At 42.9% G+C, this 17357-nt stretch overlaps 1 protein-coding gene across 1 annotated transcript in view; it reads left to right on the forward strand.

The window, feature by feature from the left end:
• The first annotated feature begins 8854 nt into the window (after window positions 1-8854).
• LOC124782958 (microsomal glutathione S-transferase 1-like) overlaps window positions 8855-17357 on the forward strand; it is a 38575-nt gene continuing 30072 nt past the window's right edge. Inside the window, exon 1 of the mRNA XM_047253989.1 lies at window positions 8855-9099. Within this exon, the coding sequence (XP_047109945.1) occupies window positions 8869-9099 (231 nt within the window). The 5' untranslated portion in view covers window positions 8855-8868. The remainder of the gene's footprint in view (window positions 9100-17357) is intronic.

The following is a 17357-nucleotide window of genomic DNA, read 5'->3' on the forward strand; positions in this document are numbered from 1 at the left end:
GTACCACTTCAGATATTGCATAGGGACAGCCGAACCAGTCCAGGAAGGACAGCTTAGTGTCACTGACAAAGTATCTTGCTCCATTACCACTACAAACAGCGCAGGGGAGGAAGCTGCTATCAAGCTGCCAACAGGATCTGACTTGACCGAGGCACAACGACGATGAATGACACCCATTCTGCGTCAGTTTTCAGATTCTCTCAAACCCGAAGTATCAGAAGCAATGATAACTGCCTACCATCCAGAGATGAATGATCTCACAGAACTTTTAATAAGACATTGTTATATATTCTCGCGATGTAAGCTGATGTTGAACAGGGAGATTGGGTCACGATACTTTCCGTAATGACATTTGCTTTCAGCACAGCAGAACAAGACACTACAAACTTCACACGTTTTTTCCATCAACAAATGGATAGTGGGATATCTGCTGATGAAGATATGCGAATAAACATCGTCAGGTGTGTGTGTGTCTGTATTAAATTGCCACCAGTTTCGGTAGTCCACTCCACCGTCATCAGGCCCCTAGATACAGAAAGTATAACATTAGCATCACTTATCAGTAAAATGCAACACCGTAATAACAATAGCACCTGTTATCAAACTAACTTGTGTAAACCGTTATTATAGTGAGCCAAATGAAATTAAGTCTTTTCGTGTTGCTATCAAAATCCGAAAGCCATAAAAGATCCATAATTACAAACGTATTTACTTTTCAAAACCAAATGGCTAAAACAGCACCACATCCTCAGTAGAAACTGTTTTGAAGCAAACCGTAAAACAATTGTAACTAGTAACGCTGTTCCATAGTAACGTTCATATTTTCTGTTGAACACCAAACGGTTAAAACAATAGTTGTAATGGTCCATAAGAGCTGTCTATCACATTTATTGTGGTGCAATCGCACAATAAAAAGAAACTGGCGAGGGAATCCTATCTGTACAGTAATATGTAAAACTGTGGTCCCAAAAGTAACAGTGTACCACAAGATAACTTCTATCTGTGCTCTCTGCTCATGACTAAAACAAGTAATCTGAGAGCATACTATGGTCATAGGAAAAAAGAGGTACCATATGAGGGAGTGAATACTATATAATGAAAGAACGTGCAGTCAACATAAAAAGAGGCAAATTATTTATGGTACCGTTAGTTGCAAATGACCAATTCAAATCCAGACGTTATTTCTGAATAAGAGGATGTTCTTTCTGCTCCACGGTCGTGAGGGCGAAACGAAAATGTAACCTCGGTCTCCGTTTCAACTGGACGATACTCATGAGGACCATGTGAAACACCTCATCACCAGGTCGAAGGAGCAAGTTGCCTTGCTCCTTCGGCCTGGTGGAGGACGACCAGGGACGAAAAGATCGAGGACGTTCTAACGACAATCATCAGCCAGAAAGATGCAGCCCGGGAGACTTAGTACGAATTTTTATACCTGTGCGTAAAATGGTAAAATCGGAAAAGTCACTAAAGCGCTACTTTTGGCCGTACCATATCCTTCGTCGCTTTTGCGACGTCACATTTGAAGACGAGGATTATGAGCCTTCATCAAGAAGACAAAAGCGCAGAGGCATCGTCCATGTCCTCCATATGAAGCCCTACCACAGTCCAAACGCGCAGATCAACGATGGGAGGTTGAAGGAAACTGAAGGCCAACTCGACGATCGAAACTTAGACGGCTGGAGCTACCTTCAGTGCTCATCACAGAGGAGAGGATGTAACAATACGACCAGAAAGCGAGTATCCGCCAGCGTCGGCAAACAGTGGACCATTGACAAGAACTAGGACCAGGATGCTGCAGTGGGAGCCACTGATAACTTCTGAAATAGTAGGCCGCTGAAATAGCAGCATGCAGCCTGGCGTAGTGGTCAGCGTGACTGGCTGTCGTGCTGCGACTCGCCGGTTCAAACCCGACCACCAGCAGTTATCTGTTATTTAAAATTTATTGTTCCTGGAAGATTCTTGTAACGCCTTCCGTTTTTGTATTCTGGAATATTCGATGTTTGTATAAATAACAGGAGTCTACAAAATTCGATTTTTGTCTAAATACCTCCGCACTCTATCCAGCAGGACAGTTCTGCCTGGCCATATGTTGCTGCCAGTAATAAATGTACTTTCATTACTAAGTGTTGAACTTCATTGACGACCCTGCCTTCGGATTTGGACTTGATTGTGATTTAGGCGTGCCACTGTGATACCGTTAAAATTGTTTGGAGCACTATGTAGATTACTTGCCTTGATCGCCACCTTATAACGCATCTGTAGTAAAGAAGCAAAACCATTTATACATATACAAGAGAGAGAGGTGACAGTAATCTCAGAACTCTTCATGTGCTAGGATATTTTCAAGAGGGAGAGGGAGGTCACTGCAGCCTCATTACGCTTTCAGGTTCTGCTCCGTAGACGGTGACAAAACATTAGGCTCCTCTAAGAAATTTATTCGACAACGGCATAGTAGACCGGAATATTTTATTATGAGGAAATTTCCACCTGTGCAAGTTTATATTTTACATGTAGCTTCCCCAGGGACTACTTTCCAACGATAGAAGGTGACTACTATTACTTAGTCACGAACGAACAGGTCAGCCAGAGGTGTAAAATAACCAGCGTTTCTTCGCTAATTTGCGAGGCGCTCTCTCGAACGCAAGAAAAACACCTCCTGCACCACTAACAACTTCACGACCTAGCGCTTACTGCTCTCGTCCTTCCGCTAGAGACGTCCTAACTGTGCTTCACAAACAACTCGGCTGCTATCTACCGCAGCGTCGCACTGGGGAAGACACTGGACGCACATGCGGCGATGACAGAAATCAAATGTCAATATTAAGAAGGAAGAAAAGGGACAAAGTTTAGAGTTTAGCGTCCCGTCGACACTGGGGTGATTGGAGACGGAGCAGAAGCTCGGATTCTTTCAAGGATGGGGAAGGAAATTGGCCGTGCCTTTTCAGAGGAACCATCCCGCCATTTGCCAGGAGTGATTTAGAGAAATCACGCAAAACCTAAACCTGGATGCCCAGGAGGATTTGAAACGTTGTCTTCCCGAATGCGAGTCCAGTGTGCTAACGACTGTCAGTATTAAGGTTTTGTTGTTTCTTTATATCACTCCTGGTGTATGTTGGAAAGATTCTTTCCATAATGTTATAATCTGTTCCTTCCCCTGCTCGTTATGAACTGAGACAATTATCTAGCTGTATGAATCGTTACATATTAACAGAAAAAAGCAACAAATTTTTAGATTTCCTTCAACATCTGCTAGTTTATTCTTTCAGTCACACTTAGCGTTTCGTAGGTTTCACCACTAAAGCGAAACCCTTAGGAATGTGGTTTCAACCAAGGTACAAATTAACAGGAAGCAGTAGCTGCAAGACATAACATCTGAAAGTTGTGTTACGAGTAATAACTACCATTAATCTTCTACATTCTGTTGGTACTGCGACAGAAATTAAGTGAATATTATACATTACCACCATACACTGAATTTCACTGACGGAAGTCCAAAATATAAAACCACAGCAACCAAAGCACGCAAAAGGGAATATAGACGTTTAAGAAATAACAGAAAGTGCAAAATAAAAAGGAAACGGATGGGAGATAAACGCAAAGTTGTAGAAGCCTACATGACTATGGGAAACAGAGATGATGTCTACAGGAAAATTAAAGAGACCTTTGGAAGAAGGAGAAGCACCTGTACGAATATGAACAGTTCTGATGGAAAGTTTGTACTGTGCAAAGAAGAGAAAGTTGAAAGGTGGAAAGAATACGTAGAAGACCTATATTAAGGTAACGAACGTGAAAAGTTTTGAAAAATTTGAAAAAATCGCGTTACCGCCTTGAGCTGCTGATAAAATTCTGTATCTACAAAACCAGACCCGGTCGAGTGTCCATCATCAGGTTCAAAACGATAGTATGGAACGGGCAGAGGAAGTAGGCGAAGAAACAGGAGCTATGATACTGCGAGAAAAACTTAACGGAACACTGAAAGACCTATTCTGAAACAAGGTGACATTCGCTCAGAATTGCTGAGATATGGGAGAATATCATGACGAACCTGTTCCACCAGATAAGCAAGAAAATAAGGGATAGGTGAAATATCCCCAGTCTTCAATAAGAACGATCCCAGTTCCTGAAAAGGCAGACGCAGACAGGTGTGAGGATACCGAATCATCCGTTTAATGAGCCATAGTTGCAAAATACTGACACATATTACCTACAGAGGAATGGAAAACTGGTAGAAGTTAAATTCGGGGATGATCAGTGGGGTCCAGAGAAATGTATGGGAGCATGCTGAAAAGTAATGCCTTCGAATTTTTATCTAAAAACTGCAAAAGGCTATTAACATTCTACATCTTTATTCTTCCTGTTTACATATTTGCAGCTCTCTGCTGTGAGCGGACTCAAAATCGTAGCGTGTAACGTAGCGGTGTGCAGCGTACACTACTGGCCATTACAATTGGTACAACACGAAGATGACATGCTACAGACGCGAAATTTATCCGACAGGAACAAGATGCTGTGGTATGCAAATGATTAGCTTTACAGAGCATTCACACAAGGGTGGCGGCGGTGGCGACACCTACAACGTGCTGACATGAGGAAAGTTTCCAACCGATTTCTCATACACAAACAGCAGTTGACCGGCGTTGCCTGGTGAAACGTTGTTGTGATGCCTCGTGTAAGGAGGAGAAATGCGTACCATCACGTTTCAGTGTTTTATAAAGGTCGGATTGTAGCCTATCGTGATTGCGGTTTATCGTATCGCAACATTGCTGCTCGCATTGGTCGAGATCCAATGACTGTTAGCAGAATATGGAAAGTTTTCGACCGATTTCTCATACACAAACAGCAGTTGACCGGCGTTGCCTCGTGAAACGTTGTTGTGATGCCTCGTGTAAGGAGGAGAAATGCGTACCATCACCTTTCAGACTTTTATAAAGATCGGATTGTAGCCTATCGCGATTGCGGTTTATCGTATTGCGACATTGCTGCTCGCATTGGTCGAGATCCAATGACTGTTAGCAGAATATGGAAAGTTTTCGACCGATTTCTCATACACAAACAGCAGTTGACCGGCGTTGCCTCGTGAAACGTTGTTGTGATGCCTCGTGTAAGGAGGAGAAATGCGTACCATCACGTTTCAGTGTTTTATAAAGGTCGGATTGTAGCCTATCGCGATTGCGGTTTATCGTATCGCGACATTGTTGCTCGCGTTGGTCGAGATCCAATGACTGTTAGCAGAATATGGAAAGTTTTCGACCGATTTCTCATACACAAACAGCAGTTGATCGGCGTTGCCTGGTGAAACGTTGTTGCGATGCCTCGTGTAAGGAGGAGAAATGCGTACCATCACCTTTCAGACTTTTATAAAGGTCGGATTGTAGCCTATCGCGATTGCGGTTTATCGTATCGCGACATTGCTGCTCGCATTGGTCGAGATCCAATGACTGTTACCAGAATATGGAAAGTTTTCGACCGATTTCTTATACACAAACAGCAGTTGACCGGCGTTGCCTCGTGAAACGTTGTTGTGATGCCTCGTGTAAGGAGGAGAAATGCGTACCATCACGTTTCAGAGATTTATAAAGGTCGGATTGTAGCCTATCCCGCTTGCGGTTTATCGTATCGCGACATTGTTGCTCGCGTTGGTCGAGATCCAATGACTGTTAGCAGAATATGGAAAGTTTTCTACCGATTTCTCATGCACAAACAGCAGTTGACCAGCGTTGCCTGGTGAAACGTTGTTGTGATGCCTCGTGTAAGGAGGAGAAATGCGTACCATCACGTTTCAGACTTGTATAAAGGTCGGATTGTAGCCTATCGCGATTGCCGTTTATCTTATCGCGACGTTATTATTAGAGTTATCGCTTCACCTTGTTGGCCTCCCGCAGCCGCACTTGGCTTACGCAATCGTGGCTGCGCGCCACGGTCGCGCACACTCTAGATTGTAGAACAACCTAGTGTGCGCGTACGGGATAACGTTCCGCTGGCACTGTGAAAATATTCTAAGTCCAAGCTACTGCATATACTATATAAGCGAGCGACAGCCGCGCAGAGGCTCAGTCGTGCTGCTGCTGCTGCACAGGCAACTGCATCGAACGCCGCCACGATGCCTTACAGGAGAATTCGTCGCCGTTCTAAACAGACAGTCTATAAAACCATCGAGAACATCGAGTTCGCCACAACAGCTGGAGACAAGAAGAATCGCATACCAGTTAAGAGTGTTGCTGCTATTGCAGTTGTCGATGGACCTTGTGTTTTTTGTGGTTGTAGACTTAATTTTAGTTTTGAGATCCAATGACTGTTAGCAGAATATGGAATCGGTGGGTTCAGGAGGGTAAGCAGAATATGGAATCGGTGGGTTCAGGAGGGTAATACGGTACGCTGTGATGGATCCCAACGGCCTCGTATCAATAGCAGTCGAGATGACAGACATCTTATCCACATGGCTGTAACAGATCGCGCAGCCACGTCTCGATCCCTGAGTCAACAGATGGGGACGTATGCAAGACAACAACCATCTGCACGAACAGTTCGACGACGTTTGCAGCAGCATGGACTATCAGCTCGAAGACCATGGCTGCGGTTACCCTTGACGCTGCATCACAGACAGGATCGCCTGCGATGGTGTACTCAACGACGAACCTGGGTGCACGAATGGCAAAACGTCATTTTTTCGGATGAATACCGGTTCTGTTTACAGCATCATAATGGTCGCATCCGTGTTTGGCGACATCGCATTGAACGCGCATTGGAAGCGTGTATTCGACATCGCCATACTGGCGTATCACCCGGCGTGGTGGTATGGGGTGTCATTGGTTACACGTCTCTGTCACCTCTTGTTCGCATTGACGGCACTTTGAACAGTGGACGTTACATTTCAGATGTGTTACGACCCTTAGCTCTACCCTTCATTCGATCCGTGCGAAACCCTACATTTCAGCAGGATAATGCACGACCGCATGTTGCAGGTCCTGTACGGGCCTTTCTGGATACAGAAAATGTTCGACTGCTGCCCTGGCCAGCACATTCTCCAGATCTCTCACCAACTGAAAACGTCTCGTCACAATACGCCAGTCACTACTCTTGATGAACTGTGGTATCGTGTTGAAGCTGCATGGGCAGCTGTACCTGTACACGCCATCCAAGCTCTGTTTGACTCAATGCCTAGGCGTATCAAGGTCGTTATTACGGCTAGAGGTGGCTGTTCTGGATACTGATTTCTCAGGATATATGCACCCAAATTGCGTGAAAATGTAATTACATGTCAGTTCTAGTATAATATATTTGTCCAATGAATACCCGTTTATCATCTGTATTTCTTCTTGGTGTAGCAATTTTAATGGCCAGTAGTGTATATCATCGAGGAGAATTGAAGAAATAAAATTTTACTCAGAACAAAATGCTGTATCATTATAGTATCAAGTCCAACAATGACTTACATGTTACTCATTGTAACGTCACCTTGTGCCATAAATGTGTGTATCATGGAAGAATGACACTGTACAAAAGATTAGCCAGACACACAAAAATGTCTTTCTGAACTACACTGCATAACTCATTTAAAGAGTCACTTTTTCGAAAACTCGTATATGTCCCAAGGCGGAAGTTTGAAATTTGGATTTCCTCTGTAGAAGTGCAAAAGCGTGGCGTTCTGCGATTTCGTCCATGGGCTCGGCGATGCTTCAAACAACGATGTGTTGACACATGCGAAAGGAAGGTCAGAGCTCAAAAGTGCATGTGAGGTGCAAGGTGGGTTAATGATGTCACATTAGCACCATATTTCACCACAATTCTGTCCACTGCCACGGTGGATGCGTCACACCACGGGAAAGTCGTCACGCTCCATCTTATCCACATTTCACTCCTTCTCTTGATGCGCCTTCTCAGTCTAAATCACGCTGTTTTCTCATTGGTGGCCGAGGCAGACACACGTCAGCTCAGAAACGACAGTAAAAAACGTCAGAGGACGACATAAAGGGCGTCTATGAAACCAGCCCTTCCCTTGAGTCATTGATTCCCACACATTTCACTGTCGAAAGTGACACTTCGCAGTGCTGTGATTTACAGGACGACGTTCTTGTCAATCTTTGATGCTGCTGATACCGCTCCAGACGATTCGACAATTCTGTAACAACGCTGTGAGGATGCAGTCTCACTGAAAGCGATATGACCCTTTTTGAGGGTAGTGCGATCGCTTTCTTTCTTTCTTCTTTTTTTTTTTTTTTTTTTGAGTGTTTAAGCTTTTTCAGCACTTCTGTTTCGCGCCCTCCTATGGCATGGTAACAGAAGATGCAATATTGACATACCCGTGAATAAAATGGCAAAGGTTCCCTTTAAGACATGCTGTTCTGGAAAATCACTGCAGATACAAGTCAGGGGCAAGTTTTATTAGATTAACCGGACCAGTAATAACAAAATAGGTGGAAATCGTGCCTTACGTTAACCTCGTACAGTTTTACGGTGGCTTCATATTAGCAAAGTTGCTAAATTTCAGGCAAAATCTTTTATTAGACGTAACTAAACATTTGCGGACCTATGTTTGTATGAACTTTTTTCTTCAGTTTTACTTGTAGAAGAACATGTTAAAACATTTGCATATTTTCGTGAATCACCCTGTGTATAAAACTTACAGACTTTATACACATAATACTTTTTGGACACACTGTGCTGGAAAGGACGCAAGTTTTCCGCTCGCCCCCTACAAGGTTGGGTGACTGGGATTGACCTCATCTACGGGTTCAACGCAGAAAACAGGTTTAGCGCAGAGGGCGCACCTAGGAGGCAAGAAGCTGCACTCGGCGAACGCCGAGTTCCGCTAGCTAGCTAGGTTATTATCGCTCGGCCGCGGCCGGCGCGGTGGCCTTGGCGGTGATGACGCAAGGCACGGCCGAGGTCAGCTTGCAGCCGGCCGGCACTTGCAGCCGCGCAGAAGCGAGCAGCATGTCGTTCGAGTCGGAGCTGCGTGGCGTCGCGACCGCCGCCACCACCGCCCTGGTAGTGGCCAACCCCGTGCTCAGGGACTATGCCTACTACAGCGCGCTGCTCGGGTTCAAGGTGCTCGCCTTGGGGCCGCTCACGGCGCGCCAGCGCTTCCGCAAGAAGGTTAGTGCTGACTGGTCCGGTGGTTGCCAACCAGGGGGTAATTAACCGCTGAGGGGCAGAAACTAAACGATTGGATTCTGTTTCAGTCACGAAACTAAATTATTTTCAAAATATCATTACTATTATCAAAATTTTGTAAGGTGGTTCAAATGGCTCTGAGCACTACGGGACTTAACTTCTGAAGTCATCAGTCCCCTAGAACTTAGAACTACTTAAACCACTTAAACCTAATTAACCTAAAGACATCACACACATCCATGCCCGAGGCAGGATTCGAACCTGCGACCTTAGCGGTCGCGCGGTTCCAGACTGAAGCGCCTAGAACCGCTCGGCCGCTCTGGCCGGCTAAAATTTTGTAAGACTCCAGTACTGATTATACTGTATAAGTTATTAATAGTTACTTTTTCTCAGTTAGTAGCATTAATACGGTGGAGGTTACAAGTTCCTCACACAGTCCACCCAGTACACACGTATGTTGTCCTTTGTCCCGTACACCGCTTGTGATAAAAGTGATAAACATGATACGTGACAAATGCCAAATATATCAAGAAAATACCTTCTCCAAGATGTAGATACTGCCTGCAGTAGTCCAGAAATTGCTTCTTCACTCGCTTCGAAACAGATAAATAAATTCATTGACACCACGAGACAGCAGTAACTACATGAGGGATACTACAGCGCTGTACACATTATTATTATTATTATTATTATTATTTGTGGCTGCGATCAGACACAAAGCATTAACAGCCTGAAGTCTTCCAATTTCTGCCAGTTCAGCAATCAACTGATTTACGAACAGTAAGTATAGTGCACACATTTTAACTTGGTTGATTTGAAATGAGGTTGCAGGGTGAAGGTCAAGTAAGTGCAGCAATGGAGAAAGAGTAATACAGGGGAGTATGTTTTGTAAAAAGTGTCTACCCTCACTTTCTTGTCTGAAAAGTAGTTGTAGGTAGCACTTGCTATGCACCACGATATCCTTCGTTATTGATTCTAACACCCCCAACCTCCCCACTCCCCATCCCCCCATACACATAAACTAAATATCATTCATCTTTCGTCATTTTAAAAATAAAATGTTCCAAGGAAAGTATTTCAATCTACAGTTTAGTTAGGTGCTGATGATGGTGATAATTGGGGGGGGGGGGGCGACTGATGGCAGGGGGGGGGGGGGGGGAAAGGGCGACGGCACTAACTAATGTATGATTTCACTTAGGGGTAATGGTTTAAGAAAGGTTGAGAACCATAGGTCTAGTCCCTTTTACACGAGCGACTTTCGTGTCTCAATCGACCACCCGTAGCAGACGAGTCTACAGTAGCGCTCTGGCGTATTGTTCCTGTACTGAGTCTCACCTTTCTCGAGAGGTCGTTTTCGTTTACACGTCACTGACATTATTGCGTTTGTGTGAGCTCTCTGCTGGGCAATTTGGCAGCCGTAAGGTGAAAGTGAGGTTACGAGGGATCATCCTTTTTACGAAAAAATCGAAATACAGTTATGAATGTAAGAAGAAGCAATGATAATAGAGTTTATTAATGAACAAAACGAAATTCACAGTGGATGCTCTCGATAAAGGTCATATGGTAAATGCTCCTCATACCTGATAACTGATATATGAAAATTGTTGTCCAAACATTTCAGAAGTCTACATTTATTTCCTCGAGAAAATGTATACTTACAAATACATCAGACAATATTTAGATGGCAGTAATTATCGCTTTTTATTTTATACGTTCTAACTTTTTTCCTTTCTGTGTGCTAAATAACATCGAAAATTTTAATTCTCCAGGCTTTCCCAGTGCTCTGTTAACATCTTGAGGCTTCGGGTATTCTAGTGGAAATCAGCGTTGTTATGCACAACGTGACTCGTTGTCTTCATCAGAGCTACCTGAGACTGGTATACTGCCTGAGATAAGACCCGTTCAGGCACAATATTTTGACAATGTAGCTCGTTATGTTCATCAGGTGCTACATGATATCAGCTTATATCCAGCATATCACCCGACACCTCAAGCTATCGACATCGAAAATCGTTTTTCTGAGTAAAATTCTTCACTCATGAAACAAATTTCATTACAAAAGTTATGTATTGACGTTCATATTTATGAATAGTGTAGTATTGTTTGTCCAGGTATTCTAAAACATAAATAGCTTCTTACGTTCAGATATTACTTGTGGCAAAACGCTAGTGGAAAAAATACCAAGTGATCGTGTAACCTTTGCAGTACGTCATGAAAACAAAACAAACAACCAAATAAAGATTAAAAAGTCATAAAACCACAAAATGCATTACTATAATAGAAGAGATCTACCCACTTGCATAGCCGAGAGCACTAACGCCTCTGCTCCCGGCCCGAATCCACCTCGCTGGTTAACGATGAGGACTGCTGAGCCAGCCAGCCAGCAAGGTTGCGATTTTTAGGCGGTTTTCCACATCCAACTAGCTAACCGGGCTCGCATCCATGTCCCCCCCTCAAATACATTCTTTAAAAACACAGTCTCACTGCCAAAACCGACCTATAACAATGCCGACCCCGTACAGAAACGGGAAAAGGCAAAAGGAAATAAAGAAGAAGTAGGTACGAACTCAATGAGAAGCTTCCAATTTTAGTAAACGGCACCACAGTACACTATTCATGCGCATGCGCAGCGTGCAGCATACTCAAACTAGGTACAGTTAACTGACCACTGACGATAGTGCCCCCTCGTAACGTGGTTGAAGGCTGATTTACACAAACGCAGGTGAAGTGCACCCACATCGAGTACAGAAAGTCGTTTTTGACCAGAAATTCTCTCTTGTAAAATGGGCTTTAAAGGGATGTACTGGCAGGCTCGCGCATCCAAGGTTGAGTTCTGGATAGGAGATCACAGTTTCTTACTTCCCCCCGCCCCCCTCCCTACCCCACCCTCCCCGAAATATAATGTGCTTTCACTTCCACTTTTAACGTAGGTACCAAAGCTGCCTAGGATTTAATAATAGAAATAAAATATTTTAAATTTAATAATAATTTGCTTACAATAATTCTCAATGTGTAACTCTATCGTAACTTACAAGAATAATACTTAACACGACATGAATTCGAAGTATGCAATCACCATTATCAGTATTTCACTAAACACTACAATTGTGAACACAGGTCTGCAGACTACGGCTGTGCGAGCGTGTAAATAACAGGAAAGCCTCACCTGTAAATCGCTTCCGCCTAAAATCAGGAAGTCAGCATTTCTATCATTCTTTCCTTACTCGAAGATGTTCCCACTCTGTCTCGCCTTACGCAACTTGCTGTGGTTTTCCGGTACCACTTATGGACTCAAGAACTGCGTCGGGTTTGTTGCTGATAGCAGGTGTGGCCAACCTGTGAATGTGAGCCTGTTTCGAATGCTGTCTGCAGTCCGCCAGTTCGCAAGCTCATGCGCATGGCCTAATCCTCAATCGAGCACCTGTAAAGCGTCCTGTGTTAAACATCCCTTACAAATTTCTAGAACCCCTTGCCATTTATGAACTGTTTTCGTGCTTTTTTCTAGAAATTAGCTAAACAACTTGGAAACTGATAGACCTAAAAATATGAACGCTTTTAGTAAAATATTCTTTGGGTGGATGGGGAAGGGGGATGGGTGGAGTGGATCATGACTCCCACCGTAGCACCCTCCTCTCGCCCTTGGATCCGCTCCTGCAGTATACTGTAGTCATCCATCTTTGCTCCAGTAAACTGAAGACAGCCATTTGCTTAACCTAAGCTGTATGTCTGTCGGATACGAAATTTCAATCTGCGATGAATGGTGACCATTACAATGTCTACAGAAAACGTAAACGATTTGTCTCTTAGGGTCTGAGCACACTCTTATGAGCTGCCTGCCCAGTTCACACAGTGATGGCAAGCCAAAGTACTGAGTCTCATGTTTAACCGGAATTGCTCAGATTTGTCTGCACCGATACCGGTCTTAATACCACAGACAAACTAGTGAGTACGGACTGGGAATCGCCACATACTTGACCTAGCTGAAGCGCGAATCATGCCATATGCTAACCCGAATAATGTTCTTGTTGTTTTTTTACTGGAATCTACTCATGTCTGTGGAAGGTGAAAAGAAAATATAGCGATTAGCGAAAAAACAGTATACATGTAGTATCGTCCAAAGATCACGGTGCAGTACCAAAGTTGGGAGCACGGATCGATACCATAGACATCAGCTATGTCGAGCTGCAATCTACAACGACGAGTGCGAGGTGCTTCTGAAGACGCCCTCTCCCTCAGTGCCATCGTATGGAGGTCGATAAAGAAACGAGCTAGGACTCGTTCACCCCCAGTTCGTGACCTCCGATGAAGCAGTCAGCATCATCTAGTAAGGACACCAGTGCTACTCAAATCCCACATTTTCTGTACTTTTCTAAATGTTGAACTTGTACTTCAAGAGAAGAGTTTGCATTAAGTAATGTCTTCGAAGGCAGTTATAAACATTCAACCCATTCCTGTGGCAATTTACTGTATAAAGTTAAGTAAATCTTTTAACATTCATTATTAATATGAATTAATGTTTCATATTTTGTAATTCCGATCTGCCATCTCCCAGAGTAACCCACAGTTATGACGAGAAGACTGTAGTTCCGTCAAGTCATAACAATATCGACGGCAGAGATAGCTCACAAGGCACTTGAACGTCCCTGATGGTCAAATGTGTGAGATCAAAATAGGGTTCAGCTAATCGAGAGTGAACCAGGAAGACCAGCATGATTGGTCAGAGTCTTCCTAAACTTGCGGCTGGCTGTAACAAGTATGCCGGAAAATCTCAGCACTCGAACGAAGAGTCTGATATCTGGCAAGGAGTTTTCCGAGTGGACCAACGAAAATTTTTCAATCCACAAGACATTGGTTCAACAGAGACAGTGAAGATTAAATGCAGATTCAATACAGATCGTACAGATATTTTTCTAAGCAATCATTTTCCCCGGGCCCCAGCTGCGAATAAAACGCGAGAAAATGTTAACATTCGGCAACATAGGAAATAATCCCTGCCATGTGCTTCACAGTAACTTAAGAGTAGATGTAGATACGAAGGAAATAGAATGATGAAACCGCAGAAACGTGCAGGTACTGATCAGTCACAAAAGCACTGCCCACCACGGGCAGATCTCTGGATGCGAATGCTGGTACAGCATAGTTTTAATCTCTCGGAAGCGTTCACTCTCTTCCAAACTATACACGCATATAACTTCTTCCTTCTCACGGGGGCGTGGTGAGTCAGCGCAAATCTTAGCAACCAACTTTCTTAGCGGTAGTACCGTACAATAGTGCTTTGTAGCTTGTAGCAATTACATTTCAGTATGTTTTTCTTGAATAACTCGAAAATTGCGGCCTCTAGCAAATACGTATCCTACAACAAAATTTAGCTACATTCAATTTCCTACAATAAATCCTTTTCATTTTTTTCTGTAAGACTAACAGTTTCGCGTAGCGATCTAGAAAATATGAAAATCTCGCTCGTGGTTTTTGAAGGCTAGATATAACATTGCGGGTTGCATAAAACGGCGTCGATAGAGGCTGCTAAATCATTCTGTGTATAATACGGAAACGTAAAATCTCGAAAAATTCTTAATTCACATGTTTAACAATAGGCTAATAAATATTCTGAAGGACATACGTTATGTAGTTTGTTAAACAACACTGTACAGGTTTTCTGTCGAAAGAAAACGCTGTGCTGTGACACGTGCGATTCTTTTTTTTTTTTTTCTCGCAATCAGTTTCAGCTACGATAGCAGGGCAAATTGTCTCTCCCATGTATATTCTTTCGCCTTGTATATAATTTTGAACAAAAATTGTAAATGCAATCGGTTTTAACAGGAGAGCTATATTTATGGCTTATGGCTTATGATTAGACTACTACGGAATCTGAATCGTCCTGGCCGCCCACAGATCAAAAGTATGCGAATTACTGGCATTGAAGCTAATATCGACACAGATCCAGCAGTCTCTCATATCCGTCTACCACTGATCCCATCTGATTTACCAATTCATTTTAAGCGACTTCAACTCCCAATTAACGTTTCGTTTGCAGTAACAATAAAGACTGTTCGTGGTCAGAGAGGGAGGGAGGGGGGGGCGGAAGAATTGGGCATAGAAAGGTGGAGGAGGAGATGGACAGGGAGGGGGGAGGAGGAGATGGGCAGAGAGAGAGGGGGGGAGAAGGAGGTGATGAACAGAGAGAGGGAGAGAAGAAGATTATGACGTACTTCCGATTTCCTTACATATTTAGCAATTGTGAAGCATTGCTGGATTCGCGAGTACTCATATAAATCCAAACTGTGCAGATGCGATTTTTGAGAAGAGTGTCTTTCTGTATAAAACCGCATAAGAAAAGGAAGACAGAAGACAGGCAATCATTTAATATCTTCGCAACTATATTAATGAATATAGAATCAGACAGACCATGTAGTCAGAATGGCAGAAAATAGTGCATTACTACTTTCGGTATTCAGTCACCCCATCGATAAAAGATCGTTCTTCAGTATCTCGTGTGTGGCTTTACCTCGCATTGGGACAAAGGAAGATATCTAGTATTAACAAAAGCATACCGTCATATACTGGTAAAAAGAAAGAAATCCCCAGTAAAAACTCAGAGATATAATACAGAGAGGTATAGTGTCCGCTCTTGCATTAACTTGTTAATATGAGCTATCTTGGTTCCTTTACGACATGGAGAAGGTTGAGCAGATCCCCTGAATTTGTGTACGTTTTCATATCTACGATCCGTGCTATTTCAAAAACTGCATCATGACTAGGAATGGTAACACTACATAGCAGCACGAACTTGTTGTTTTATTTCATAAACAGAAAGTACTCATGTAGTGCATCCACACTGTTCCGCATGGAACGAAGTAGAATTCCTAGTGAAATGCTGGAACGTAAGGAAAATGACTTGCGGTGTGGGGTGTTTGAAAATAAATATCCAATCCGTGGTCACTCGCGGTAGGTAACACACAAAAATAATATTTCCTCTGCGCGTTTCATAAAGGTCAGTGCGAAATGTAGGAATGAATCTATTTATAAAGCTGTTGCAATAAAAAGTTATCAATTTGATGTGATTTAATTACCCTGTTTCTTTTCGTAATTTGTCTTCCGTCAATTTGAAGGACGTGGATCTTCGCAGCAGAGACCTTGGAGCCGCACGTCCGGTGTTTAGCCTTTCTTCATTCACAGAATGTTGCGTTAACAACAGCTATGCTAAGTAAGATCTCGACTGCAGCATACAGTTTATACGTTATCATGGGTAAAAAAGGATAGCTGGCCCTCTTATCAGGTTCATACGCTAAACATGACAGCGCACATCACTGGCAGACAGTTTTAAGCTGTGTCATACCACTCCCCGCTGATTACATGAACCTGGAACGTCAATTACGCTATAACAGTTTCGGAAAATCACTGCTAAGTCACTTGCACTGTAGATACACACACACACACACACACAGAGTCCAGTTGCTGCTGGAAATGAAATGTATCCTACTTCCTATAGGACACTACAATAACCTCAATTAAGTCCCCGTGCTATAACACCATGCCCCTCATTCTCAATCAGTTGAAACTATAAGATGTTAAACTACTAACAGTTCAGTTTAAGAGGGGCTTAAAGAACTTATTGGTGACCACCTCCTTCTACTCCACTGCCGAATTTGTTCGTAGTATCGACTGACATACATATTATTAATAATTGTTAATGCGATCAATGTAAATAAATGTTATAAACTGATTTTCTGTACGATGGTACCTGCCTACAACGGCCTCAGAATTATAACGGTTATGCACCTCGATGCACTGAACATTTGCATAGTGTCTGACGAATTTGTTACCATCTCTTAATGAAAATATGTTTAAGATTGCATTTCTTATTCCACATCGATTAGGACCATTCTACTTAGGATTTATGAAAAGGACATCAGCATATTTCTTTTGTTTTTTCTGTAAATATGCATCAAGCAGTCTTGTTTCATGATATGTTCGCCAGACCATTGCACCAAAAGTATATCTAATGAAATTAAAATTACCTTTAAAAGTAATTCAAGCAGAATAGGAAGCCGCCGCATTTTGAATCTTTTTATATACCCTTTTCCACAGTATATGTATGCCCCAGACAAAAAAAAAGTAATTAAACGTCGCGTTTCAGCTGCCTGAAACAGTACATAATGACTAAAGAACTATAAAATTTAAAATGATTCAAATAAATGTTATTATCACACAAAAGTTGTACGACAGGTTGTATCTATTAC

The sequence above is a fragment of the Schistocerca piceifrons genome, chromosome 1, assembly GCF_021461385.2.
Source record: "Schistocerca piceifrons isolate TAMUIC-IGC-003096 chromosome 1, iqSchPice1.1, whole genome shotgun sequence".
NCBI lineage: Eukaryota > Metazoa > Arthropoda > Insecta > Orthoptera > Acrididae > Schistocerca > Schistocerca piceifrons.